The sequence below is a fragment of the Alosa pseudoharengus genome, unplaced genomic scaffold (genome assembly GCF_046254945.1).
Source record: "Alosa pseudoharengus isolate Yale_2024_CS ecotype anadromous, Long Island Sound unplaced genomic scaffold, YU_APseudo_1.1 YU_APseudo_1.1_scf_13, whole genome shotgun sequence".
NCBI lineage: Eukaryota > Metazoa > Chordata > Actinopteri > Clupeiformes > Clupeidae > Alosa > Alosa pseudoharengus.
This window is the reverse complement of record NW_027468598.1, coordinates 15,528,068-15,554,783: the sequence shown is the minus strand read 5'-3', so window position 1 is coordinate 15,554,783 and position 26,716 is coordinate 15,528,068. Positions and strand designations below refer to the sequence as shown.

Genomic DNA, 26,716 nt, shown 5'->3' with positions numbered 1-26,716 from the left:
ACTTCTTCAAAAAGACAAAAAAGTGTGTCCCATGTGTCTGCGTGTGAGTGTGTATCGTGCCGTTTTCTTGAGCAGGTCATAGGCTTCACTAGAGAACCTCAGGAAGTCTGTGAATTTTTCAGTCACTTGATGTCAGAATGCTTGATGAATTGCCCACACTGTTCCGTAGCCCCTGAAAAAGCAAGTCAAGAGGGTGGGAAAGCACTTCTTGATTGATACTCCTCAGATGCACTCCTAATGCGATGTGACATTTTCCATTCTGTCTCTTCATTATGAGGAAGGGGCTTTGGGCAGTGTCTCTCTCTCTCTCTCTCTCTTTTGCTCGCGCTCTACCTCTTCCTCCCACTCACTCTCTCGCTCTTTCTCTCTATCTCTATCTCTCCTACCCTCTCACTTGCTCTCTCTCAAGAAAGCAGCATAAATAAATAAAGATGGAGAGGCCTGGCGACGCGCTTCGAGATTGGAGATCTGGACTCACCTAAAAATATCAAGCCCTTATATATTATTCATGTGCGTTATTCATTCCCCATCCCCCGTGCACTGTAAGCCCCCCCCCCCCCCAAACAACACACACACACACACACACACACACATATATGTACAGATACACACACTCACCAGAGATTCCAAAGAAATCTCCTCTACATGCACCAGTGCTCTATTCATTCTCTCTAAACATTCTCATACCTCTGTGGTCATCGTATTAGTCCTATTGATCCACTCATCGTCACGGAATTCAGCACTCCAGCCACTTCCTCAATATGACTCACCGGATCTCCGCACTTCACGCTGCCTGTTCATGAGGAAATGGCAAAGAATGTAGTACACAAACCAGACTTCTATCCTTATAGTCAAGCTAGCTACATTCCATTCACACACTAAACTTAGACACTAGCTTTTCCTCTGATTGCAGATTTTACATGTTTATTAAAATCACTTGATAACAGTTCTATTATAAGAATTGAAAAGTATGTTGTAAAGTAGGCTGTTCTGCTATTGTCAGGATGAGTAATGCTAGGCAGACATGTTGTCTGTATTGCTGTTTGTTTGCTAAGCGCTTATACATGTGGATGTGGTTGGGCCATGAAAGGACAAGTAAAGCATCTCGGTACATCTGATGTGCAACAAGTCAAGCAGATCAGTGAAGCGGAGCAGCATGTTGGGCCAGTAATGATCATGTTCTTGACCAGCACATGAAATTTGATTAGCATAAGATGGAGTGCATTGCTGGTATTCGCTATTTGCATGTCAATGCACCAGATAAATGCACTGAAGCCCTCCAAAGCAAAGTGCCCCTGGCAGTTTTCCTCTGACATTTTAGCTGCTAGAAGTTGGATTTTTTTCCAAGACTGTACCATTATTTATGGTTAAAAATAATCCTGAAAAAATACCAGCTAACAAGATCTCTATGTGGTTTCAAGTCTCTATCCTCCACTCCACTCCACTCAACAACAAACCAGTTCCACCCACCTTTTCCACCCAAAAAATCATTTTCTGTCATTACATGCATTAATTCAGCTGCCTGGCGCAGGTCATTACAGGCCCATTAATGTTATTACTTGCTCAGCAGCTCAGGTCAAGTTGTTTGTTTGCTCCCGTGAGTGCCCTCTCCCCCCTTCATCACTGCTGAATGAAACTGAGGACGGGTGCAGAAGACACAATTTCCATTTGGGCTGTTTCCACATGCAGGAGAAGAAAAAAAAGATTCCCCTGAAAAATAGAGAAAATGTGCACTGGAGCGGAGGAAAAAGAGAGCGTCTGAATGAGAGGAATGAGAGAGAGAGAGAGAGAGAGAGAGAGAATGTGTATCATTAGGTTGGGCTTTGATGATGGTATTACATTAGTGCTACAGTCAATGGGTCTTTATCAGCTTGGTCTGGTGAGATGGCTCTGAAGCACACTTACCCAACCCCCAGTGCTTTAAAGATTTATAAAGTGCACATCAAGCATGGCGGCTGCTCAGTGCGCCCGCGTAAACGGCCAGAGGCACAATGGCGTGAGACGCGGGATCGTGTCAGAAACTTGTCACGGGGCCTTTTGCACGCTCTGTGACAATGCGTCAAGCAGCTGTCCTGTTGTTTAGCCTCCACTCGACGGATGTTGGCTTGTCGTGCGCGCGTGGCCCCGTTGTGCAGTGTGATGTTTTAATTTGCCTCCCACACCTGTGAGCTTCCGCGAACGCGTAATGAAGGGCTTCCAGAATCTCAATCTACCGACGTCGAGATGAATCGTTATGTCGCTCCGCACTAATAGGATTCAACACCATTATGTCGCAAACAACACCCCCAGCCCCACACAAAATAGCATCTCAAAACAAAAACACTGCAGCGAACAAACACATTCCTTTTTGTTCCACAAAAGCCTGGCCACCGAGTGATAAACATTTTTCCGATGCAGTCATGTTTCCTTCAACTTTTATGTGCCTCGCTCTCTGCAGCGTGATGAGTTTTGCCTGCCAAGAAGTTCAGTGATGTCTTCACGCTTTTCTCTGTCACTCTCTCCCCCCCCCCCCTCTCTCGTTCTTTCTTTCTTTCACTAATTTTCTGGCACTCAAAAGCATCCGTCTGCATTTGAAGATATTTAAATCGTTCCTTCGTGGTGGCAGATCGGCCCCTTGTGTGTGTGTGTGTGTGTGTGTGTGTGTGTGTGTATTCACAAAGCACAGAGAGAAAGAGCTCCACTTTTACGCCGTAAAAATCTGAAGGTTGCTGGAAGGCCACCTCTGGCCCTATCAAAGGAGATATTCTAAAATAAACTCTTTTGCTAAACTCTCACAGTCTCATTTGGGAGGAGGTAGGAGGTGTATTTGTGTGTGTGTGTGTGTGGGGGGGGGGTGTATTTAAAAAAAAATCTCTTTTCAACTTGGCTGTAATTTCATTTGCAATGCACTGTTGGTGAAACCGGGGTGGAGGGTGGGGGGGGGGCTTGGGGCTGGGTGTTGCGGTGGCAGGTGTGGTGTGGCGGCCACCGGATCTCCTCCTGGGTTGTTTATGACCACCGCGCCGCGGCACGGCCAAGGTCTTCCGAAGGGGAAGCGGCTGCCGGAATTAGCATAAAGCCGGGTTCCCTGGGACCCGGGTTCTCATTGGGTGAATGCTCTTGCCTCAAGTAAGGACGAAGTGAGGGCAGCCACTTACATGCCAGTGTTAATTGTTTCCAGTGCGAGGCAATGTTTAAGATCTAATGCATTTAAAGTGAGGAGAGAGAGAGAGAAAGAGAGTGAGTGAGAGAGAGAGAGAGGGGAGGGGGAGGAAATATGCCCACAGTCTAATTGAAGAGAAAAGATGGAGCGATTGCTTAGGGAAATACTTTTTTTCCCTCCAACACTCATTACACAACTCGCTGTAATAAATAGAGCTTTTATAATAATAGTGGCGAGAGACTGTGGTGGAAAGTCACTGGAGCAAAACCTCTCCCAGCAGCAGCAGCAGCATCTGATTGAGATTGACTCTTTTAACACTGATTTATTGGCTACGGCACGGCATACTTGTACCAGATAGGCCTACCATATCTAAAGGTGTAAGTCAAGCGTTCGATGCGGCAGCGGTACGCGCGGGTATCGAAAAGCAGGGCTTTACAAAACGTAAATAAAGGGCCCCCGGTTTTTAATTAGACATTGTGGCGGATGCTCCACCATCTTGTTTGCCTCTCATTATCTGTGTGTTTTAAGGCTGGGAACCCCACCGAGGCCTCCTTTAAAGCTGCTGCTTTTGTTTTTATTTCATTATTTAGATAATGAAGGACTGCTGTGATAAGAAGTGGGGAGAAAACTATAGAGTGCCAAAGCAAAGTCACTGACGTGCATGTGTGTGTGTGCGTGTTTGTTTGTTTGTGTTTGTGTGTGTGTGTGTGTATGTATGTGTGCCTTTGTGTGTGTGTTACAGTCACGCCTGTGTAATCCGGGGACAAGTTGTGACTTCTGACGGCACCCCGCTGGTTGGAGTGAACATCAGCTTCATTAGCAACCCTACCTACGGCTACACCATCACTAGACAGGATGGCAGGTGAGTGACTCATTCTCAGTCTCACACAGACATACATATGCATTTGTGTACACACACACACACACACACACACACACACACACACACACACACACACACACACACACAATGTTGTGTTGTAAGCAGGGTTGTGCAAAATTCCAGAATTAAATTGAAACTGGCTCTTAAATTCCAATTCAATTCTTGAATTTCACTAGCATTTCAATTGAGGTAGCAAACAGGAAGCAGAATTGCAATTTGAATTTTGCACAACCCTGGTTGTAAGACAGAAACCGATTGTGTGTCCTGAGCTCTCCACTTGTTCTTTTCTATAAAAGGCTGTGGGACGGCCCTCGGCCCAAGCTCTTCGTTGTCTAGGGGTGTTGTTGAATTAATCTAAATGCCTTTCGCACTCGCAACACAAACAAAACACAGAAAACACAGATACCCTACATGCTAGCCCTACTGTATGTGTGGTGCACAAACTTGGAAGTAGGTCCTAACAGTGTGTGAATGTGAGCTATGTGTGTGTCAGCTTGGCAGGAGAATCAAAGAGCAGTCACATACCTGCCCGGTACTCCGATTCCTGTAGCCCTATGGCCAGCCCAAGCGATGGTTCTTGTACAACGTTCAAGTTTTATTTTAATTTGATGGTGGTTATTCCAAAGCCATATTCAATTCCATAGTCCACAAATGGCGGCAACACAAGGGGACAAAAAGCTCCTGCTGAGCCTTGCAAACTAATTGCTGCCAAAAACCGCTTCCGGAAAGTGAGGACAGGTGTTCCATTTACCAATTAGCCACAGGTAGTGACATCACTGAAGCCCCACTTGTAAGTAAGTGCTATCCCTACCATGCAACCCTAACCTGTCGTAACAGGGGATTTAAAATCTTAAGATTATAGTATAAATATAGAAATGGTGATGGAGTTGTTGATGTGAAAATTGTCTCGTTATTTTTTTTAATTTTTATTATCGTTATTTTGGAGAAAATGCAGTTTTGAGCATGTAGTTTTCTAGTCTTTAGTCTTCTGTTTTGTAAGTCTTAATGTTTATGCCAGAATTGATGTTGATTTCTTGCCAAAATGTATGACTGCTTTGAAGTTAAAGACTCACTGCACAACTATTCAATCGCTAGCACATATACACACACTCGGCAAGGGGATTCAACACACACACACACACACACACACACACACACACACACACACACACACACACACTCACTCTCTCAAGCACACTTGATGAACACGATCCAATAAAATAAAAGTGTTCATGCATTCACACCCCAGGTCTATTTCTACTCCTCTCACCTCCTCTACGGTAGGTAGGTGAGAGACGATCATTATCACACACCATTTGGGATGTGGTTTGTAAATACTCACAAATGATAAATGATGAAACACAGACTCATCCTCATCTCTCTCTCTCTCTTTTTTTTTCTTTCTTTCTTTCTTTCTTTCTTTCTTTCTCTCTCTCCTCATGTTGTATTCTGTCTGTGGTTCTGTCTCTGCCTCTCCTTGTTGTTGAAGAAGACTTGTGAAGTGGCTCTTTATCACAATCATTCAGTGTAGTGTCTTTCTTTCCCCACTCTTCCTCAGCCCTTCACATCTGGCTGCACTCATCCATACCCCTCCTCCCTCTCCTGCTTTCTAGCTCCTTCTCATTTATCCCTCACTCTCTTTTTTCTCTGTTCAACTGGGCCCACTCCCCCCCCACCTCTCTCTCTCTCTTTGATGATGAACTAGTTCCACTCCTATCTTTCTCTTTCTCTATGTTCAAATGGGCCCACTCCTCTCTCTCTCTCTCTCTCTCTCTCTCTCTCTCTCTGTTCAACAGGGCCCTCCCTTTTCTTCACTTCATTTCTTCACAATCATTAACCATCTGTGATTTTCATGCCCCTCCCTGTCTCGTTCTTCGTTCTTCCTTTCTTTTTCTACCTCTTTCTTCTTTATCCTCTCTGCACCTCTGCACCTTTTCATGCCACTGGCTCTTTCTCTCCTTTCTCTCTTCTCCTTCTCTTTTCCTCTGGGCTTCCCCAGAGTTGTGCAGTTAGTTCTGCCTCTCCTCTCTCCTTTTGTCTTCCTTTATGTCTATCACTCTGCCTCTCCCTCTCTCTTTCTTTCCCGATCTCTCTTCCTGTACACCTCCCCAGCATACCTGCAAACACTGCTCCCATCTCCCAGTCCCTCACCTAAACACACACACACACACACACACACACACACACACAAACACACACACAAACACGCACACTCACTCTCTCTCACTCTTTCCGCGACTTCCCTGCAATCACCGTGAACAGACTCAGTGCAGTGTGAAATCAGAAAAGCACCTGTTCAGCCACTTCCCCCACACCCATGCTGTCAGCCGATTGTGCTTTTTTTTGTTATGATGTGCTCTTCATTGTCCATCATGCCTGGCTCACCAAATTGCCTTCTTGTCTACAGTATCTGCAAGAACAGCTTTTTTTTTCTTTTCTTTCAGTTTTTTGCTGATTCCGGATCTGTTTGTAGGTGTCAGACAGGGCACGGGGTGACTCGTGGGCTTTTCCGCTTAAAAAATACAAAACAAAAACACGAACAAAAACAACAACAAAACAGATATACAGCTTATCCTCTCCCCTGACTCTCTCTACTTTCATCATAAAAGAAGTACCCCTTGCACCGGAGGCAGCGTACCGAGCTGTCGTCTAAATGATTTTAATTACTGCTTTCAATTATTAATCTGTGGGGCCGGTGTATTGACTCAGGGGTAACGTAACGCACTGTGGCTGAGTAAACGGTGGTAATGACATTCCTTCAGACCCAGAGCAGCTGCGTGCGCACTGCTGTACTGGAGGAGGACTCCATGCCCACAGGGTGTCCGCCGTGATTGATAATAGGACTGTTGAATTGCACATCGATCAGCAACCTGCCCCGTGTGTGTGTCTGTGTGTGTGTGGAGTGTGTTGGGATAGTGCACTGACCTCAGAAACACCATGTGGGTTCCATACCACATGCTTGGATACGCAGGCACACATGCACACATACTGTACATACGCCTACACATAGATACTGTACACACACACAGGGAATCCACAACAATAGCAAGGACATCACAAACAAGGACAGGACAGAACAGACCTTTGTTTACAGGACAGTGGTGCGTGTGTGTGTGTGTGTGTGTGTGTGTGTGTGTGTGTGTGTGTGTGTGTGTGTGTGTGTGTGTGTGTGTGTGTGTGTGTGTGTGTGTGTTATTGCGGGCATGGCAACAAACCAGCTTTTTTTTCCCCTGTTGTGCAAAACATGAGGGAATGGGCTTGAATTAATGTCCAGGCCGTGTGAGAGTGCTGCTGCGGTGCTTTTAGCGCGGAGGCCCGGGGACCTTGTCTCCTGGCACGGGCCCTTCTCCCCGGGGTGCCGCCATGACCAGGTGCTAATTGCCCGTTTCGAAAGAATGAAAAAAAGAAAACGAAGAGCTGAACTCTTTAGTCGCAGGTGTGTCTGGCTCGCAGGTGGTCTGTCACATCTCCTGTCCCCGTTCGCGGTCAGAGGATGTAACAGGTTTGCGCATCAGACATCTTTCTGGCCAGGACTGGTAGGGTTACTCCACCAGGAGAGCTGCAGGGCGAACGTGGCACAGTCGGCCCCTGATTTCACTGCGAGGCACAAAATAGGATGGAGTCCAGATATTACCAGGGGATTGATTAAGCCGCAGGCATCCGCTTGTCCCCGACCGACACATTTCATCTCCTTACCAGCTCGCGAAGCGGCCTCATTTTCAATTGGGGTACAATCTGTGGCGGCTTTAACCTGATGGCAAGGGCTCCTATCGCACACATGAATATGTCTCCTATCAAGCACATGAATATGTCTGCATTCTTACTTTTCCCCCTCAGAGAATAATGGATTTGTGCAGAAACCCATTCAGCCGATTCCATTATAATTTCTCCGACTCAAAGCTCAATATATCAAGACGGCTGTATAATTCCATTGTATTTTGCGCATATTGTGTGCCACATTGATAAAAGACCAACTAGCGGAACAGCATAGCTTCAACCATAGGCTCTCATTTAGTGTTATAATTAATTACAACAATCATGTAATCCTTTTGGTGTTTCTTTTAGTGGGAGTGAAAAATGGCATGGCTTTATGGTGAAATGCGATTATTTTTTATTAGTAATTATTAAGTAGCACATTAATAGACTCTTATGTGATTCGATGATTTAAACTGAACCTTTTGCATAAGCTGCCCTTTGGTGATCTCCTTCATTGCTGCTTTGTGATGCACAGAGAGTATGTGTAAGCAGCGTGTAATAAGTGTTGAAATTGCTAATTAACTGGTGGGGGCCGCAGTGTGAGATATCTGTCCCTGAGTGTTCTGATCGTCTCCTTTTTCAGCTTTGACCTGGTCTCCAACGGAGGTGTGGCCATCGCGCTGCGCTTCGAGCGCGCTCCCTTCATCACCCAGGAGCACACGCTGTGGTTGCCGTGGGGACGCTTCTTCGTCATGGACACCGTTGTCATGCGCCACGAGGTCAACGACATTCCCAGCTGCGACTTGAGCAGCTTCGCCAGGCCCAGCCCCGTCGTGGCACCCGCCCCGCTCACCGCCTTTGCGGGCACCTGTGTGGAGAGGGGCAAAATCGTACCTGAAATTCAGGTAAGACCTCCGCAGTGTCCCATTTATACCCAGCAGTCCATAGTCATCCATCATCCAACACAACATGCTCCCCACTCCCCAAACTGACTCACCATAGCCGACCACAACTACCCTCTCATATCAGTTGCCCCAGCAAGCCTCCAAACCTAAACCCTCAGTCACATAATTACCACCCTCATTCTCATCTACTCGTAGCCAGATCTCTGCCCCAGGCTTTCTCCTGTCCACTATCCTCAGCTGCCGCAGAGGTATGGCCATCACCCAACGCCTCCAGCTCTCCTGCACCCGAAACTCTCTTCTGTCCACTCTCTTCAAATCCACCAACTCCCAATCTCACTCCCTCCCACACACCCACTCTCATCCCACGCTAGAGTTCCCCTCAAACTCCACTCCACTCAGCTCCATCCATCCATCTCCTCATCCCCTGCACACACATCCCATGATTCACCGCCAGCGCCTCCACCTCTGGCACCCCCCCCCCCCCTCCCTCCTCCCCGCCCCCACCCACCCGCTCTGTCGCAGTTCCATCCACAAACACATCACCGCCACCCGGCCCCTGTAGTGATTCACAGCCACCCTTCTACTCCCGCCCACGCAAAACTCTCTCTCTCTCCCCTCAAACCCTCATCCCCAACCACCCCCACCACCACCAACCCCCACCAACCCCCACCTTCTGCTGTCGTCAAGTACACATCGCAGTCCCTACTGATCCATTCCCCCATCGGCACCGGCATCCACAACGGTGCATCGCCAAGTGGCGGTTGAGTCGGCGCTGATTCACGGCGTCCGTCTGGCAGGCGGTGATGGAGGGCCCAGGGCTGGGTGGGGTGGGTGAAGAAGCCAGCGAGATTGCGGGAGAGCATACATCACGGCCCGGGTGGAACAGTAACTCAGCCCAGTGGCAGCGGCGGGATTTTATCTCCGACGCGTAATTGGTCGGAGGCTACCGTTTCCAATTTGCCTCGCACGTATTGTGCCTGCACTTTGTGGCGATAATTACATTTTGCCAGGGAAGAAGGAGACCTGGCTGTCCTCTGTCGTTATTTCGTCTTCTTCATCCCCTACAGATGAGGTTTGCATGGGGCAGGTGAAAAGGCTGTTGTTTCCCAGTGGTAATTGTTGTTGTAATTGTATGTATGTGGGCGATAACTGTTGTTTGCATCCCATGTTTATTCCATGTGTGTGCATCCCCACATTCATTCAGCACCTGTCCTTTCAAACCCATTGTGTGTCATTGTGCATGAACAATACATTTTCACATGTGTGTGCATGTGTGTATGTGTGTGTATGTATCGAATGTTTCAGAACCCTGCTACCCTCACCCCCCCAATCATCCTTGAAAATTACTTTGTCTTCCACTATGGTTTACAAGATTAATGACTTCCCACTGTATCTGGCCTGCAGTCTGGACTATTAATAACTTCAGGAGGCTCTTCTGTGAACACACACACACACACACACACACGCATACATGTATATGCGCACACACAAACTCACACACACACACATTCTCTGGCCACCTCCCCCATCCCCCAACTCTCCCACACTGGCCAATTTGCCACCTCTGCTGAAGGGTCATGCTGATCAATCTCACAACTCCCTCCCCCAACACACACACACACCTGCCCCTGACATTTAGTAGCACAGGCGTGTTAATAATCACAGACCTCCTCGGCTGCCTAGCTGTGCCGTCTGCAGCATTAATTGGCCAGCCCTGACCTCGTTGTGTAGGTGAGTCGAAGTGACCGGCACAGCAGGCTGCTTAGAGAGGCAGCGGCGGGCCTTTGAACCACAGTGCTCCTGCTGGTTGCCTGCATGACCGTAAAAAAAGAAATGAGTGCAACTGCAGCGATGGGTGCCTCACTACAGCCTGCCTAAACAGCTGGAGGGCTGGGATGGCTTGCTGCAGACAGTCGATGCATACGAGGGGTCCAGACGCCGCGCAGCGGTCAGATATGGATTGGACGGTATTGATGAGCCGGTGAAGACAGCACGATGTTGGGGGAAAAAAAGTCATTTCAAAGCACTCGAAAGGTTACGTGGACAAGCAGGTGAAGCTGTCGGGTCAACCGCTACAAGCAGGCTGAATTTAAATGCCACGCCTGCAGCTTAAAAGTCCAAAGAAAATGCAGACGAACTAGAAACGCCTACATCAACTCTGATTTTCTTTGGCATCTTCTGATGAACTGATGAAATGGGTCAATTGCTCAGTTGTACAAGACTTGTGCTTTCAACTTTGTTCAAAATCCTGTATGTAAATACAGTATGTATTGCATTACTGTAGTTAGACTCAAGGAGTGCTGATTGAAAACTCCTAATTAACAAATATCAACATGCCTTAACATACGTAACCTTTTCATATGTGGCAAACTTCCGCTAATTACTTTCACATGCAGTTTAGTGTTAATTAATTCAGTAAGTGTTAATTAGCCATATATTCCTCTTGGAGAACTACACATTTCACTTTAAAGAGAGCAGACAAATCTATTCCCAACAGTGTGTAAAAAATCAGGAAAGTCTCAAATGTCCACGTGACTGCTTTGCTGAAAACGATTAATTAACGTTCCCCGCTCCTTTTCCCAGGCCTTGCAGTCGGAGGTGCGGATCCCCGGCACGGACATGCGTCTCAGCTATCTGAGCAGCCGGACGGCGGGCTACAAGTCGCTCTTGCGGGTGACCCTCACCCACGCCGTCATCCCCTTCAACCTGATGAAGGTGCACCTGATGGTGGCCGTGGAGGGGCGGCTCTTCAGAAAGTGGTTTCCCTCCGCGCCCAACCTGCTGTATGACTTCCTGTGGGACAAGACAGACGTCTACAGCCAGAAGGTGTATGGATTGTCAGAGGCCTTTGGTAAGTCTGACAGCCTTGGATTGCTTGTCTCTGTTTTTTCTTTTCCACGACGGCTTTTCCACTATTTTCTGTTTACTTTTACCTTTTAACTTTTCTTCTTAGATTATTTTTTTGCTAACCAATAATTTTGACACTAGCGTAGCACATCTGCCATTTTGGCAGTTTATTCCTCCAGACAGGCATTACGATAAACAACCATTCCGTTTGATTTGACATGAGCCACAGTGAAAAATGTGTTGAAGTGTACAGGAAAATGCACTCTAGGTCGACAAGCAGCTAGAAGCAGGGCGTGCACACACACACACACACACACACACACACACACACACACACACACACACACACACACACACACATACACACACACACACACACACAGACGTGCCGTGCCGTGCCGTCTCCACGTTGGCATGCGTACCCCACTCGATGCTCGACTAGTCACCTCAACTGACATGATTACAGAGGAGTGTTAGAGTGTGTCTGCAGTTAATGTCCCCCTCACACGCAACCAAGGTGGCGCGCCACTACTGACTGGCAGATAGTCTCTCTCTCTCTCTCTTTCTCTCTCTCTCCACCTCTCCCTCTCTCTCCTGTGTCCACTGAGCTTCTCTCTCTGTTCCCTCCTTTCCCCCTCTCCCTCAGTGTCTGTTGGCTATGAGTACGAGTCCTGTCCAGATCTCATCCTCTGGGAGAAGAGGACGGCCGTGCTCCAGGGCTACGAGACCACCGCATCCAAGCTGGGCGGATGGTCCCTGGACAAGCACCATGCCCTGAACATCCAGAGCGGTGAGTAGAGCCCTCCTGTTATCAGCAGACGCCATTTTCTTTTGCTCCAGCTTTTTAATGGTCAACATACAGTTTAACAACAGTCTTTCAACTTGATTTAATTGTTTGTTCAACTAAAATAAAAGGCACTTGCATAATGTTTATTTATTTACTTTCTTAAATTCCAATTTTTTTGTAACAGTTTTGACTGAATTATTCATAATTCATATGTGCTGCAGATACACTGCACCACACATTTCCGCTTATGGTCATGGCTGACACTGTGATTAATCGGAACTGTTCCATATGTTCACCGCGGTTCGTACATTTTACGCTTGGCTGCATATTGGGTGGCAGAGGTCAACTTCCGGTTTCTGAATGCAAGAGTAGGCGACCACACACCCGTACACCGTGCGTTCTGTGCCTGGCCCCCGCCAGCAGGAAATCCCCTCCGCCGCCTGCCAATGGGGCTCATCGGAGCAAATGAGGCGTGCGTGGATGAGAGCAGCTTGAGCAGGTGGCCCACCCATCCATCGCTCCATCACCCCCCCAACCACCCTCAACCACCCCTACCATACAGAGCCAAAAGCCATCTCCACTGTCTCTCTCTCTCTCTCTCTTCTCTCCCTTTCTCTTTTTTGGCCTCATCTCTCTCCCTTTCACTCATTACCATACTCTCCTCCTTTCATCTGCCTCTGTTCTGTTCCTTCCTTCTCTCCCTCCCTCTCATTAAGGTCTTTCAGCATCTCTCCATCTTTCTCAGCTCTCCCTTGCTGCCACTTTCTACTTCTCTTCATGATCTCACTTTAGCATCCGATTCCCCTCCCTACTGTGGTCAGCCTTTTACCTGGGCCTCCGCTCGGCTCTTCTCGCACACGCTACTATTTTCAGTCGGCCTTAACATGACCGCTGACTCGTGGCAGCCCTCTCCAAATCCAATCGAGGGTGGAGGGGACGCTTGGCTGGACTCCACGCACTGCGGATAGGCTAAGGGCCTTTAACACTCTCCACAGTCATCCGTATGTGGCCTGTAGTAAGAGAAAGAAAGATGGTGCCTTTTATCCCTTTTTTTTACTCTTTCCCTCGATGTTGTCAATGTTCTCATTGTTATTGTATAAATTGTTACGCTGTTTCTTTTGTGCTTTTGCAACACTTTACCTACAGTCATGCTAATAAACCAACCTTGAATTGAATTGAATTGAATTGGTGAGGAAAAGAAAGAGTTGAGTGGAGGAGAGGAAGAGGGAGAGAGTAACTGTAGTTGTCCACTGAAACTAAAACAGAATTGAAGGGGGGTTTTTTTGAGAGTTTTTTTTTTCCTTGTTGTAAATACATTCCGCATTCAAAGCTACTGTCTATGAAGGAGAGTCATTGAGCTCGGCAAGATTCACACTTGTTTAGCTGCGGTGATGAGGTTTTAGGCGGAACTGTATCAACCCTGATGCATGGGAGCATTCCCCCAGCTCCCTCCTCAAACTCACACACACCGACACACACAGCACACACACACAACACACACACACACACTCTCACACATACACACACACTCAATCTCATCCAGTCGAGCAGCTTTTGCGCGGGAGTGTCAGTAATTGAATCATTGAATCAAAAGCAGGATGGAGTTATAAATTTCTCCTCCCTTCTCCTTCATCTCTCTCTCTCTTTCCTCTCTCTCTCTCTCTGTCTCTCGCTCTCTCTCTCTCTCTCATAGGCATTCTCCACAAAGGCAATGGTGAGAATGTGTTCATTTCCCAGCAGCCCCCTGTGATTGGGAGCATTATGGGTAACGGGCGGAGGCGAAGCATTTCCTGCCCCAGCTGCAACGGTCTGGCAGACGGCAACAAGCTACTGGCGCCGGTGGCGCTGGCGTGCGGGTCGGACGGCAGCCTGTACGTGGGCGACTTTAACTACGTGCGACGCATCTTCACCACGGGCAATGTCACCAGCGTGCTGGAGCTCAGGTAAACACACACACACACACACACACACACACACACACACACACACACACACACACACACACACACACATGCACAGCACATGCACAACACATACATACAGTATATACATACATACATACACACAGACAAACATTGATACAGTAAATAACACTTCTCACAACTCTCATAGGCACATTCACAAAAATACAGGTTATCATACAAATGCATTCGTAAGCAGCTTGCACCTTGGCATTCCTACTCGCAAAACACATATTAACACACACACACACATATTAACACACATGCTATCACACAATTTGCAAGCACACATGTAAGCACCCACATGCACATGTTTCCCGCTGATGGGTTAGTGGACATTGTTTGCTACATGATTTTGCTGTTGCATGTCTTCATGGGTCACAAACCAGTGAGCACAATCATTAAGTTCTAAATAGCCTCTCCCAGGACCCAGCCTGGACAGTCCCGATTTAGTAACCTGTGCTTAGAAGTAGGCCATGGTGCCTGTTTCAGAGGCTTTTGTAGGACCTACTGAAAGGTTGCCTGTAGCTAGTTGCAACTCACCCCGCTGGAGTTGCACCTCTATAAATGTCCACTGCAGGTGCCCTAGCTTAAAGATGCTGTAAGTGATATGACCACTTCCTGATGACTTCCACCTGACTTGGCCATTTTCATGGATGTTTACACTCTAGCTAATTGGCAGAGGGGACTGTCTGGCAACATACCTGATTGGCTAACACAGATGGGATGTCAAAATGTCAATGTATAATCAAAATATATAGCTGGCTAGTTTACCAATGGGTATTTCAAAAAGCTTACAGCAGCCTTAAGCTTGGTGACACTCCGTGATGATGCATTCTATTTAGGCTTTTCAACATCCACTAATATAATAAAACTCTCATAGTTGAATTTCACAGGGTTGGTATTCAGTGTTGTCGAGTAGTATTAAAACATGAACTACTGTAATGTGCTAAGAGTATACAATCAACAGCATATTGAGTCTGTTGTTATCCCATTCAAAGAATCCTTTGGCCTGAGGGCTTATTCTGATAATAACAAAAAAGCAATACAATCTTAACAGTTGACACAGTTTATGAAGTAAATACATTATTATTTGTTGTTATTATTAGCTGGCACAAAGCCCATGAAGTGCTCCACACTGAATACTAACCTCTATGTCTAACATTTTCTCTCTTATACCTCTCTCTCTTTCCTCCTCTGCTGCACCTCTTTATGTGGACAGAAATAAAGAATACAGGCATAGGTAAGATGCCATCAATTGTATAAACATCTCTGGTGGTATTGTTACATTGACATTATTCTGCATATTAATAAGTGCTTGGGTATGTGAATGTTAATGAATGATGGAGAACTGCTGACAGCTGTTGCACTGTGGCCTCCCACGATCCGTCTGTTCTCTGTCGCAATAGCCTCACAAACACAGACATCAGCAAAACTTCAATTCTGATGGAAGAGAATTACTAGGGTCACCGGAAGGCAGATGGGGAGGGTTGCGGTTGTGTGTGTGTCTGTGTGTGTGTGTGTGTGTGTGTGTGTGTGTGTGTGTGTGTGTGTGGGGTGGGGGTGGGGGGAGGGGGTTGTGGACTTAGTGAAGCTCTGTCGCAGGTTTGAAATATTCAGGACACCCCCAGGGAGGTGAGCTTTTATAAAGAACTTAATCGCTCTCTTCCGCTGCACAGACAAGTGTGTTTCACTCAGAGTGAAGTGACGTTCAGTGAAACATGGCACGGCATGGACATGGCCCATTCACCAACTGTTTATTATTAATAGTAGTAGCAGGAGGAGTAGTAGGATCAGTTGGAGGAGTTAAGGGCCGTTCACACCAAGAACAGTTACTATAACGATAACCGCAAAAACAAAACAAAAAAAAATTCTAGTTCATATGAATGCCTACGTCCACACATAAACTATAGCGATATGAAGAACGATATCGTTGGGGATCACTTTCAGAATAATAAAAAGCTGACAGCCAATCAGAATCCATCCAATTTTAGTCATCACATTCATCGACACAAAAGATAGACTTTCCTTATCGTTGGTCAGTGTGGATGCTTTTATCGTTATAGTTATCGTTATCGTTTCTGGTGTGAACGGCCCTCAAGAGGAGTAGTAGTAGTAGTAGGAGGAGGAGGAGGAGGAGTAGGAGTATTATTCACGTGCCTCCTGAGAATGTGCTCCTGTTGGAGGAGAAAACTCCACAACACAATCAGCTCCTGTGGTAGAGTGATGAGTAACGGCGCTAATGGTGGATTGTGGGCTATAAGACACTGTAAATATAGGCTGTGCTCTGAAATATACTCGTAGCTGAGACGCACAGCGGAGCCCTCATAATCGCACCGGCTGTCAGTCAAACGTCGGCCCGCTCCCGCTGCATGACTGACAGCTGAGGAGTGCTGTGCTCAGGTGCCCAGGGGAGTTCCTGCCACACACACACACACACACACACACACTTTGAATAAAGGCCTGGGTGGGTAAGGAGCTGGCGATTGATTTCTACTTCAGAGGGTCGCGACTCCCGTGGCAGCAGCATCCGGTGCCACTGCCGTTAGCGCCACTCAGGAGACGAAAGGGGGATGACTCGTCGCGTCTGTTATTCACATGTTCAGGTGGCAACGGCAGAGCATACGGGGAACACACAGCAGATGTCCCGCCTCTTCGCTCACGGTCAACCCACAAAGACACTCAGATACACACACACACACACGCATACATTTACACACACACACACTTCTTCAAATCGAGTTCAACTGAAAAGGCATGACAAAGGGACTGGACAGGCTACTTTATTCGGATTCGGGTATCCATTCGGTTCTCCCCTCAGAGGCGCGACACTGTGTTTACTGCTGCTGTTCAAAACTCCCAGGCTCTGCTGACAGAGTATAAAGATAGGCCAGATAACCAGCACTGGCTTGACTGCAGTGTCTGAACCATAGTTTTTTTTTTTTTTTTGTTGATGTTTTTTTTTTTGGAGTATATCTCTTATCAGAGGCCATGCAAGCCGTTTGGCAGATATGCCAGCTATCTTGTCGCTCCTGTGATAGTAGGGAGGGAGGGAGGGGGGTGATGCTCCGAAACTCAGGAAAGATTTTCTCACGGAGCAGCATTCATCCGTGGACAAATTCGGGAGGAAGTGCTGTCAGGTTGTTGGGCAGTGGTTACCGGAGTGTGTGTGCTTTAAGACTATGGCAAACAGGATGATCCCATCGCCGTGTGCGGTGACCCCACGTTAGTCCCAGGCAGCAAGCTGGCCTTACACACACACACACACACACACACACACACTTACACTACACACACACATGCACACACACATAGACACATACATGCACGCACACACACACACACACACACACACACACACACACATAGACACACACACACACACACACACACACACACACATACTCTCTCTCTCTCTCTCTCTCACACACAGACACACACACACACACACATGTCGACATGTACACAGACGCAGGCACACAAATAGCCTCCATACCTACCCCATGTCCCACACTGTTACGGCAGCATGCAGGGAAATCCAATTATCTGCACCAACCCTGCGCCATGCCGTTGTTGAATATAGATGAAGTCTGTGGCCGCCGCGGCTGAAGGTCAAGCTGTTCTCCTCATTTCCCGTGCCCACCAGGAGCTAGCCCTTACTCCCACTCTCTCACCTCCTCTCTACCACTCTTTCTCCTCCTCTCTCCCACTCTTTCTCCTCCTCTCTCCCACTCTCTCACCTCCTCTCTCCCATTCTCTCTCCTCCTCTCTCCCACTCTTTCTCCTCCTCTCTCCCACTCTCTCTCCTCCTCTCTCCCACTCTCTCTCCTCCTCTCTCCCACTCCCTCTCATCCTCTCTCTCCTCTCGCTATTTCCTCTCTCTCTTCTCCTTTCTGCTCCTTTCACCTTGACTACCTCCAGATTACCCAATCCCTGCAAACAGGAGCAAAATAGGCTAAGCATTGTAGGACAGACAGAAGCATTTGGTCCCTATTCTTGTAAGACCCCCCCCCCCTTCTCCACTCTCTCTCTCTCTCTCTCTCTCTCTCTCTCTCTCTCTCTCTCTCTCTCTCTCTGTCTCTCTGTGTCTCTTCTTTCTCTATCTCTCTCTCTGTCCCTTCTTTCTCTATCTCTCTCTCTGTCCCTTCTTTCTCTATCTCTCTCTTTCTCTATCTCCTTCTCTGTGTCTCTTCTCTCTCTCTCTCTCTCTCTCTCTATCTCTATCTCTGTCTCTGTCTCTGTCTCTTCTTTCTCTCTCCTCCCTTTATTCTTTTATTCTCTGCCTTTTTTGTTAAGGACAAAGACTGTTTTGAGCAGAAACCTTTAAACCAAAAATGGAGGAGGGGGGGAAAAAGTCAGTCAGTTCGGTCAGTGGGTTGGATGTGACAGGGTAGCCCCCGGTCAGGCAAAGTGTCCTGTCTTCACCCATCCACAGAAGGTCAATTGTCACGAGCAGTAATGTATCGAAGCTGACAGTGCCACAGACCTACTGGTGCCCCCTGCTCGTGCAGTCATGAGGAGATGGGCTGTGGCACTCTCACGCCTCCAGAAAAAAAGGTTGTTTTAACCGACTATCTCTCTATTTCTCTATTTCTCTCTCTCTTTCCCTCTCTCTCTCAATCTCTTTTTCTCTCTCTTTCTCTATTTCACTCTTTCTATCTCTCTTCCTTTTTAGCTTTTTTTAAATATTTTTCTCTTGCACACAATCTCTTCCTCACACACACTCTCTCTCTCTCTCTCTCTCCCTCTGTCCCTCTTTCATTTTCTCCTTCTCATTTGTTCCACTGCTGTTCCTCCCTTTCTAATCGTGTTTGAAGCCTGCCTCCTCAGACAGGTTGGGGCGGTAATGATGATGGTGTTTGGCAGAGCTGTGCTGTGTCAGGGCCGCATGACTGAAGTCATCTTTAAGGTGCCACCAGGCAGGAAGTCAGCCGTCTCCTTGTTTGTGCACACACACAGGAGCTCCGTCTCCACTGTTGTTTTCTCTTTGTTTTTCCTCCAGATGTCAGGGTCTTGCGAGGCCTTGTTTGGAATGAGACAAACAAATAACCGGGGCGTCCACTTTGTGTGTGTGTGTGTGTGTGTGTGTGTGTGTGTGTGTGTGTGTGTGTGTGTGTGCACTTCATCATCTCCACTAGAATTCATTTTTTTTGGTTGTAGATCCCAGCAAGTGTTAGCAGAAAAGCAATCTATTTGCATCTTAATTTGGCATAATAAGTGTAAGCAAATGGTAGTGGGTTTAGCAAAGGGAAGCAGATTTGTGTGTGTGTGTGAACAAGGAAATGTTATGAAGAACTGCAGAAGGATGACGTGCCCTTGGGTGATCATCTGTCTGGTAGTATTTTGTCTCAACACTCTTCTCCCCATATCTCTCTGCATCTGACGTGCCTGCAAAACCTATCCATGAGTTTAGGGTACACACACACATACACACACACACACACACACAAGCACACACACAAGCATACTCCCATTTGTTACCTCCTGGGGACAAATGTAATGATAGTCATTTCTGGACACACACACACACACACACACACACACACACACACACACACACACACACAAACAAACACAAAGCAATTTACATGACCAGATGATCATATCCTCAGATTGAAGACCCCTGCTATAGTTTCTTTTCATCCAGATTTAGCACAGGCCCGTGTGTCATCATTACGGCCCATAATTCACATGTATGGATGCCTCTACATCTTCTGGAAATATCCAGCATACAAACATACATACATACATACATACATACATACATAAGGCAGACTGTCAGGACACACATCATAGGAGAGTGTGCTGAGGGAAAGGTAAAAGTGCCATATATGGCCGATATGTCTGGCTGAGCCCGGGGGACAAAGAGCGGGGACCAGAGCACATTTAATCTGGCTGCTGGCTGGCAGGGCTGGCAGGGAAAAAAATGTCCAAATTAGGTTGGTTCCATAACAAGATGGCTGCCAACCACAGTGAATGCCCAACAAACAGTAGCTATTATGCCCCATACCTTTTCCTTTTATTCCCATGTTTAAACTGGCAACGCAGGTGTGCTGTTTGCTTTTACATCTTTTTTTTTATTTTATTTTTTTTAAACATTGTATTTTTCCTACCTCCATGAAGCATGGCTTCTTTCTCTCTATCTCAATGTTATGCCCCCTCTCTCTCTCTCTCAAATGGGAGTTTTGTGTGTGCTCTGTGTGATTTCTCCTGTTTGGGTCTTTTAGCACGTAGCCAGCACTCTCCCTCCTCACTGATTGGGCCCATTTTGTCAGCCCTTCATGTTCGGTAGCCCCCTGTGTGGATATGAAGGATTACCATGTCAGGCGCCTTCTCTGTTGTGTAAAGGGGGTATGTTGGAGGGGGTCAGGCAGGGAGGCAGAGAGGGTGGGGGCGAGGGCCTACTTTTCCCTTCCTTAGACCCATTTCTTTCTCTCCTTTTTTACTTTTATGTGCTAGTGCTACCTTTTTTCCCCTTCCACCAGAGAATAGCATAATGTGTTTAGATAGTGGGCATGTATATGTGTGGTGTGTGTGTGTGTGTGTGTTTGTGTGTATACATCTCCTTGAGGAAAGCCCTGTAGGAGGTGGTGACAGTCCTGCCGTGCTTTTCATGTCCCACGCCTGCGTTAGGGCCGCCGGAGGACTGATCGCACGGCAGGTTTCGGAAGCCGTCTTTCTTTCTCAACAGCTCTCCGCAGGGGTGCACATAGACATTGCAATGCAGAAAGGCTCTACTCTTCATTTAGCGGCTTCATTTTCTTAGCCTAAGTTAAGACTTGGCCATGGAGCACAAAACTGCAGCGTCATCTACCAAGGTTGAATGTCACTGGCAATATCTAAAAGTAGAATAGGGCTCAATTAAGAATGACCATAAATTGTTTTTTCAGAATGTCAGAATGCTTTTTCATTGAGTGTAGATAATATCTGCTTTTTGTCTGGCAACAGAAAGGAGATATTAACCTTGAGGTCCTCCACTTGTTCTCCAAACTTGAAATTCAATTATTAGATATCTTGCCATAGAAGTACAGTCCTTCATACTGACTGTGTCCTGACCTTCCTCTTCCTCCTCCTCCTCCTCCTCCTCATCTGTCTATACCATCAGCAACAGCCCGGCTCATAAGTACTACCTGGCCACCAGCCCGGTGACTGGGGCGGTCTACCTGTCCGACACCAGCACCAGGAAGGTGTTCAAGATCAAGTCTCTGAGCAAGGTGAAGGACGTGGCCAAGAACCTGGAGGTGGTGGCGGGCACCGGGGACCAATGTCTGCCCTACGACGAGACACGCTGTGGGGACGGGGGCAAGGCCATAGAGGCCCCCCTCACCAATCCCAGAGGTATGCTGCCGGAGGATTTGTATACATCACGATGACATAGAGTAGACTTTAGCTGGGGTGAATTCTCAGGGACCAATTTGCTGTGGTGTTTGTCTTTGGTCTGGGGTTATGTGTGTATGTTGAAAGACAAAATGGCATGATTTTATGCTTGTTCAGAGATAATCAAAGAGCTCAGGAGCTTGTCAAGATTAATTTGAGCCCATCAATTTAGTCATCTGTTAACATATTTGTCCCTTATAAAGCAAAGATGTTATCGACCTTCATGGCAAATGTTAGGGGTTGCCAATCTCCTGCTGTGCGGATATTTGGGGACTGCTCTTTTATGTCTGATTTCTTCTGAAACACTCTTTACACATTAAATGTCATCACATTTTGAGCCACCAAGACCAAGAGCCTGCTTTTATGTGTGTAGGGGAATAGTAGTGCTGCAGTTTCTAAAGTCGAATGAGTTAGGAGTCCGGACAGGCAGTGCAGAATGAACCAGATCAATACCCGCCCATTCTCAAACACACAGCGATATCTCAGTCTCGGAGCACATGTTGTTGACTCTCTTCTGCCGAGTTTAGAGGAGAGGAAAGTGATTGGAGCCGAGGCCTGTCCTGTACAGGCTGATATTTGCAGTGTTGCGTAACCCGTTAGTTATTGGATTATATGCTTGAATTTGTCATGAGCAGTGCCAGCCGTTGCAGCAGTTCTGACACAAGTGTGTCAATAGAACCTAGTTGGGTGACATTTTATTCCCACAGCTGCGCTTTCAAAGCAACTTTTTAGATGGCTGTCAGCTAAGCAAAATTGTAACTTGTCCCTCACCGTGACAGTCCCGCAAATCTAATCTACATGCTAACATGAAATTGTGGTCCATTTGGGAGCATTAGTGGTACCAACACCAATCAGTTGTAACACTCAATGGCAGGAAACAGAGATTGCAATAGCAGTAAAACACAAGAAAGGTCTCAGACAGTTTTAGTGTCATTAACAGAAGGTCGGACATCCATTAGTGACGGCAAAAAAAACTAACAGTATTAACTGCACTTGTAGCCGCATGAGGAAGCCCCAGTCCCAGTTCCACAAGTTGCCTCTCTGGGTATATAGTGGCTTAGAGCCAGTGTGATCCTTCCCCCCCACCATCAATAATGAATCTGCATGGATTTTTTATTGGTTCCAGGGTTCCTCATTAAGTCCGATTGTCTCTTCCGTGGAGTCTGCAATTTCTCATCCCCTCTCTTCTGTGTTTGTGTTGTGAGAAGCGCTTTTGAACATCATTTAAATGCTTAATCAATAGCGGGCTCGATGAGCAGACTCATCGGGTTGATATTGCTGTAATTTGCGATGCCACATCTTCCTCTCCCCCTCATCTACCAATCATCGATCACTAGGGATCAATTAAGCGCTGCTGTTCAATGCAGCAAATTTACCCCGATTGACAAGCAATTTTCTTTCTTTACATCCAAGGCACTCTCATACCCTGGCTAAGTGTTTGACGGTTTACCCAACAGGCATTGCCGTGGACAAGTACGGCGTCATCTTCTTTGTGGACGGCACCATGATACGCCGGGTGGACCAGAATGGAATCATCTCCACGCTGCTGGGCTTCAATGACCTGACTTCGGCTAGGCCTCTGAGTTGTGATTCTGCCATGGACATCTCCCAGGTACAATTATAATACACACAAATTGCACACAACCTTAGTTGGATGAACAAGTAGGATAAATGTCATGGCAATAAAGATATTGTTTTAAAAAAGGTTCTTACTGCAGCACATGACACACATACACACACACACACACACACACACACACACACACACACACACACACACACACACACACACACACACACACACACACACACACACACACACACACACACGCACACATTAAAACACTGACCAAAATACATGGCACTACAACCTCTCGGTTACACCACCATTTAGACCTGTAATGTTCCATGCGCTGTTATGTTAAACTCCCTCTGCTTGCTCAGAGGTCCTCTCCGCTCGGCCAGTCTGGGTTCAATGCTGAGGTCGCAGCATCAAAGGCAGCGTGGTCAGTGTTGCGCTGGCTATGGGAGTGCAGCTGGGGGCTGGGTGGGTGGGTGGGTGGCTGTGGGATGGTGTGAATGCAGGGGGGCATGTAGCGTAGTGGGTGGTGTTAGGAGGCCGAGTGTCCCTCAAGGCCATCCCACGCTCGCCACAGAGGTGCAGATGTGGCCTATAACTCCAGGGAGAGGGGGATAGGCCCCCTGCCTCTGTGTGTGTGTGTGTGTGTGTGTGTGTGTGTGTGTGTGTGTGTGTGTGTGTGTATCGAAGGCTGATGGTGAGAAAGCAACACGGACAACCACCACCTCTGACCTCCATCAGCCACCACCACCACCACCACCACCCCACCACCACTCCACTCCACTCTCGCCTTTCTGCTCCACAGTTGAGGGCACTTCTGCAGTTGAAAGCTGGCTGTCCCTTCAGGCAAGGTTTCCACAGACACGCACAGGGGGGTGGGGGAGGGGGTTGGATTGAGCCTCCATTACGGAGCCTTACATGGGCGTCTATGCCACAATCCGATGGCCTTTTTGGGTGCATTACTCTGGTAGTTTTGCTCTCCTACTGCTTTTCATGGAGAAGCTGAGAACTCTCAGCAGCTGGGAAGTGGCTCTCTTCTTGTACCTCAGTGAGGCCCTCTCCACTGCCCCAAGTGCATCAGGCAGGAGCGAGAGGAGAGAAACATTAAGGTGGAGCGCTATCGTCTGCAGTGACATTATCCCACAAATAGACCATTGCAATGGCCAGTACTCACGTATCCCCCATTGCATTGTCTGAGACTGATATTGGCCATCGCTGACCAATTTTGTAAAGGTCACGGGAGTCGAGGCAAAGCCTCGCCTCTTGCTTAGCGCAGGGTTTTTCGGTTTGCGAGACAGAAATGATAAATTCGTCGGCTGATTAATTGGTTGAGCCTTGCACAAAAGTCCAAGGTGATTTTAAACAGTCATCTGTTCCAAGTAATTTCTAGGCCTGTGTTTGTAGACTGAGACTGTTTGTACTCTCAGATTTCCATTAGGAATCAATGTATTTCTCTGTGGGTCCAGCTCTGATTCATGGAAATATTATTCATGGCTAGCTTGTCTGGCCTCAGCTGCATATTCAGAGATTTTCAGACCACTCTTTCTCCCTTTCCAACTCTGTATCTCCCTCATCCTGAAGGTTCCTGATAAAATAGGTTAGCATTTCACTGAGTTGGTGTTGAAGCACGTAAAAACAACAAATGTGTCGCCCCTTTTGTCGTTTGTCCTTTTTGTTCAGGCATAAGATTACATGTGTCATCTACTATGTCATCTATTGTATGATTTTTATATCAAATGACTGCAGAACTGTTTGTTGATGCAAAAGCATATGACACTGGGTATCAGTTAACTGCTGGTTTCAATGTTAATGCAACGTTGCTGTACTGTATGTCTGATGTTGAGTTTTTCAATGTTAATGTAACGATGCTGTATGTCTGATGTTGAGGTTTTCAATGTTAATGTAACATTGCTGAATGTCTGATGTTGGTCCCCAGTGCCACTCCCTCTCTGGGGGGAGGGGGGCGGGTGGGTTGGGGGGTCTCAGCTTCCAATAGAGAGGTATGAGTTTTTTCCTCCTCTTGCCAAGAGAGATGGAAGGGAGATCAAAAGAGTAGACTACCTCCAGGCACCCATTTCCTATCATCAGCCCAACCCCCCCCCCCCCCCATGCACACACACACACACACACATACATACAGTATACACACTTGAATGCACATACAGTATTTTTACATATCTACCAAAAAACTAATATCTCCTGAGGATATGCCTCCAACACTCTCACACACACACACACACACACACACACACACACACACACACCATCACCACCACATGGCACTGACAAATCACAGCCTGTGCCAGCCAGAGACTCTGAGACAGTAAAAAGCATCCATTAAATTTTCATCAGGCAGCACGTGCTTCAAACACTCGCCTTGGCATACTTAAAGCCCTCCTCTCCACTGCCATTCTCACCCACTGATCACTTCTCTTCACAACTCACCCTCTCTCTCTTCTCTCTCTCTCCCTTTCTCTCTGTTTCACTCAGTCTCGTTTCCCATCTCCCTCTTTCTCATGTTATCCTCTTCTCTCTCTCTCTCTCTCTCTCTCTCTCTCTCTCTCTTGCTTTTCTTCCATTCTTCTCTCTCCCTTCTTCCCAACCTGTCCATCTCCAGTTTCGTCTTTTCTCCCTCATTTTCCTCTTGCTCATTCTATCTCTCTCCCTGTCTCAACCTGTTTTTTGAATAAAACTCCTTTCTACATCACTCATTGACCATCTTATTAGCATCTGAATTCCAGCGTTGTCTCATCCATGAATGATATTTGTGCATTTCTTTCTTTTTTCTTTCTCCATCCGCTGGCTTCTTATCTTTCCTCTCCTTTTTTTATGTTCCCCATGAAGCTCACTCTATCCTGTGCCAACAACCCCCCCCCCCCCCATCCCTCTCCAGCGTGCTTGTTGAATGTTTTTTTGAACCTGGCGAGGATTCGTATTTATGGTCTCTTTTCATCACCATTTGAAATGCCCTCGCAGTGATTAAGTCTGTTTTTTGAACATGAATATTCTCATCAACCCCCAGTGCGTCTAAACGTAGCAGAGGGGAGAGCGGCGAGGCGTGCCTGGAAACATCAAGTCAGGGCAAAAACACAGAGAAAACACACACACACACACACACACACACACACACACACATTACTTATAAATCTCACTTCAATTCTCACTTTTTTTTTGTTTCTGAGGACTTCATCAAGCGCTTATTGACAATAACATCTGGTCAGAGTTGGAGAGAGCGTCTTTAAACAGGAAGTGGGATTATGTGTTTTTTCCTTTCTTCTGTCTCTTCAAGACAGGCATCAGCTTGATAAGAGTGAAGGCTGCGGGGATGCTTTTATAGAAAGAAGATGGTGACGGCCAGGGAGGGTTTTTTTTATTTTTTAAATGTGTGGTTTTTTTATGACTGAGCGTGTGCAGGAAAACAGATCTGGGTGACATGGCACACAGCAAATATCTGTCGGGGGTGCGTGTGTTCATGTGTGTGTTCAGGAGGACAGTGACAGCTGTCTGAGTGTCAGGTCATAGAAGGCTACAATTAGATT

The 26,716-nt window shown here is 47.1% G+C and overlaps 1 protein-coding gene across 1 annotated transcript in view; it reads left to right on the top strand.

The window, feature by feature from the left end:
* Positions 1-26,716, top strand: part of tenm4 (teneurin transmembrane protein 4) — a 201,571-nt gene that overhangs the window by 141,250 nt on the left and 33,605 nt on the right. The window contains exons 17-23 of the mRNA XM_076281530.1: positions 3,885-4,004; positions 8,365-8,626; positions 11,210-11,477; positions 12,120-12,263; positions 13,954-14,203; positions 21,327-21,559; positions 23,056-23,210. Coding sequence (XP_076137645.1) covers positions 3,885-4,004; positions 8,365-8,626; positions 11,210-11,477; positions 12,120-12,263; positions 13,954-14,203; positions 21,327-21,559; positions 23,056-23,210 — 1,432 coding nt within the window. The remainder of the gene's footprint in view (positions 1-3,884; positions 4,005-8,364; positions 8,627-11,209; positions 11,478-12,119; positions 12,264-13,953; positions 14,204-21,326; positions 21,560-23,055; positions 23,211-26,716) is intronic.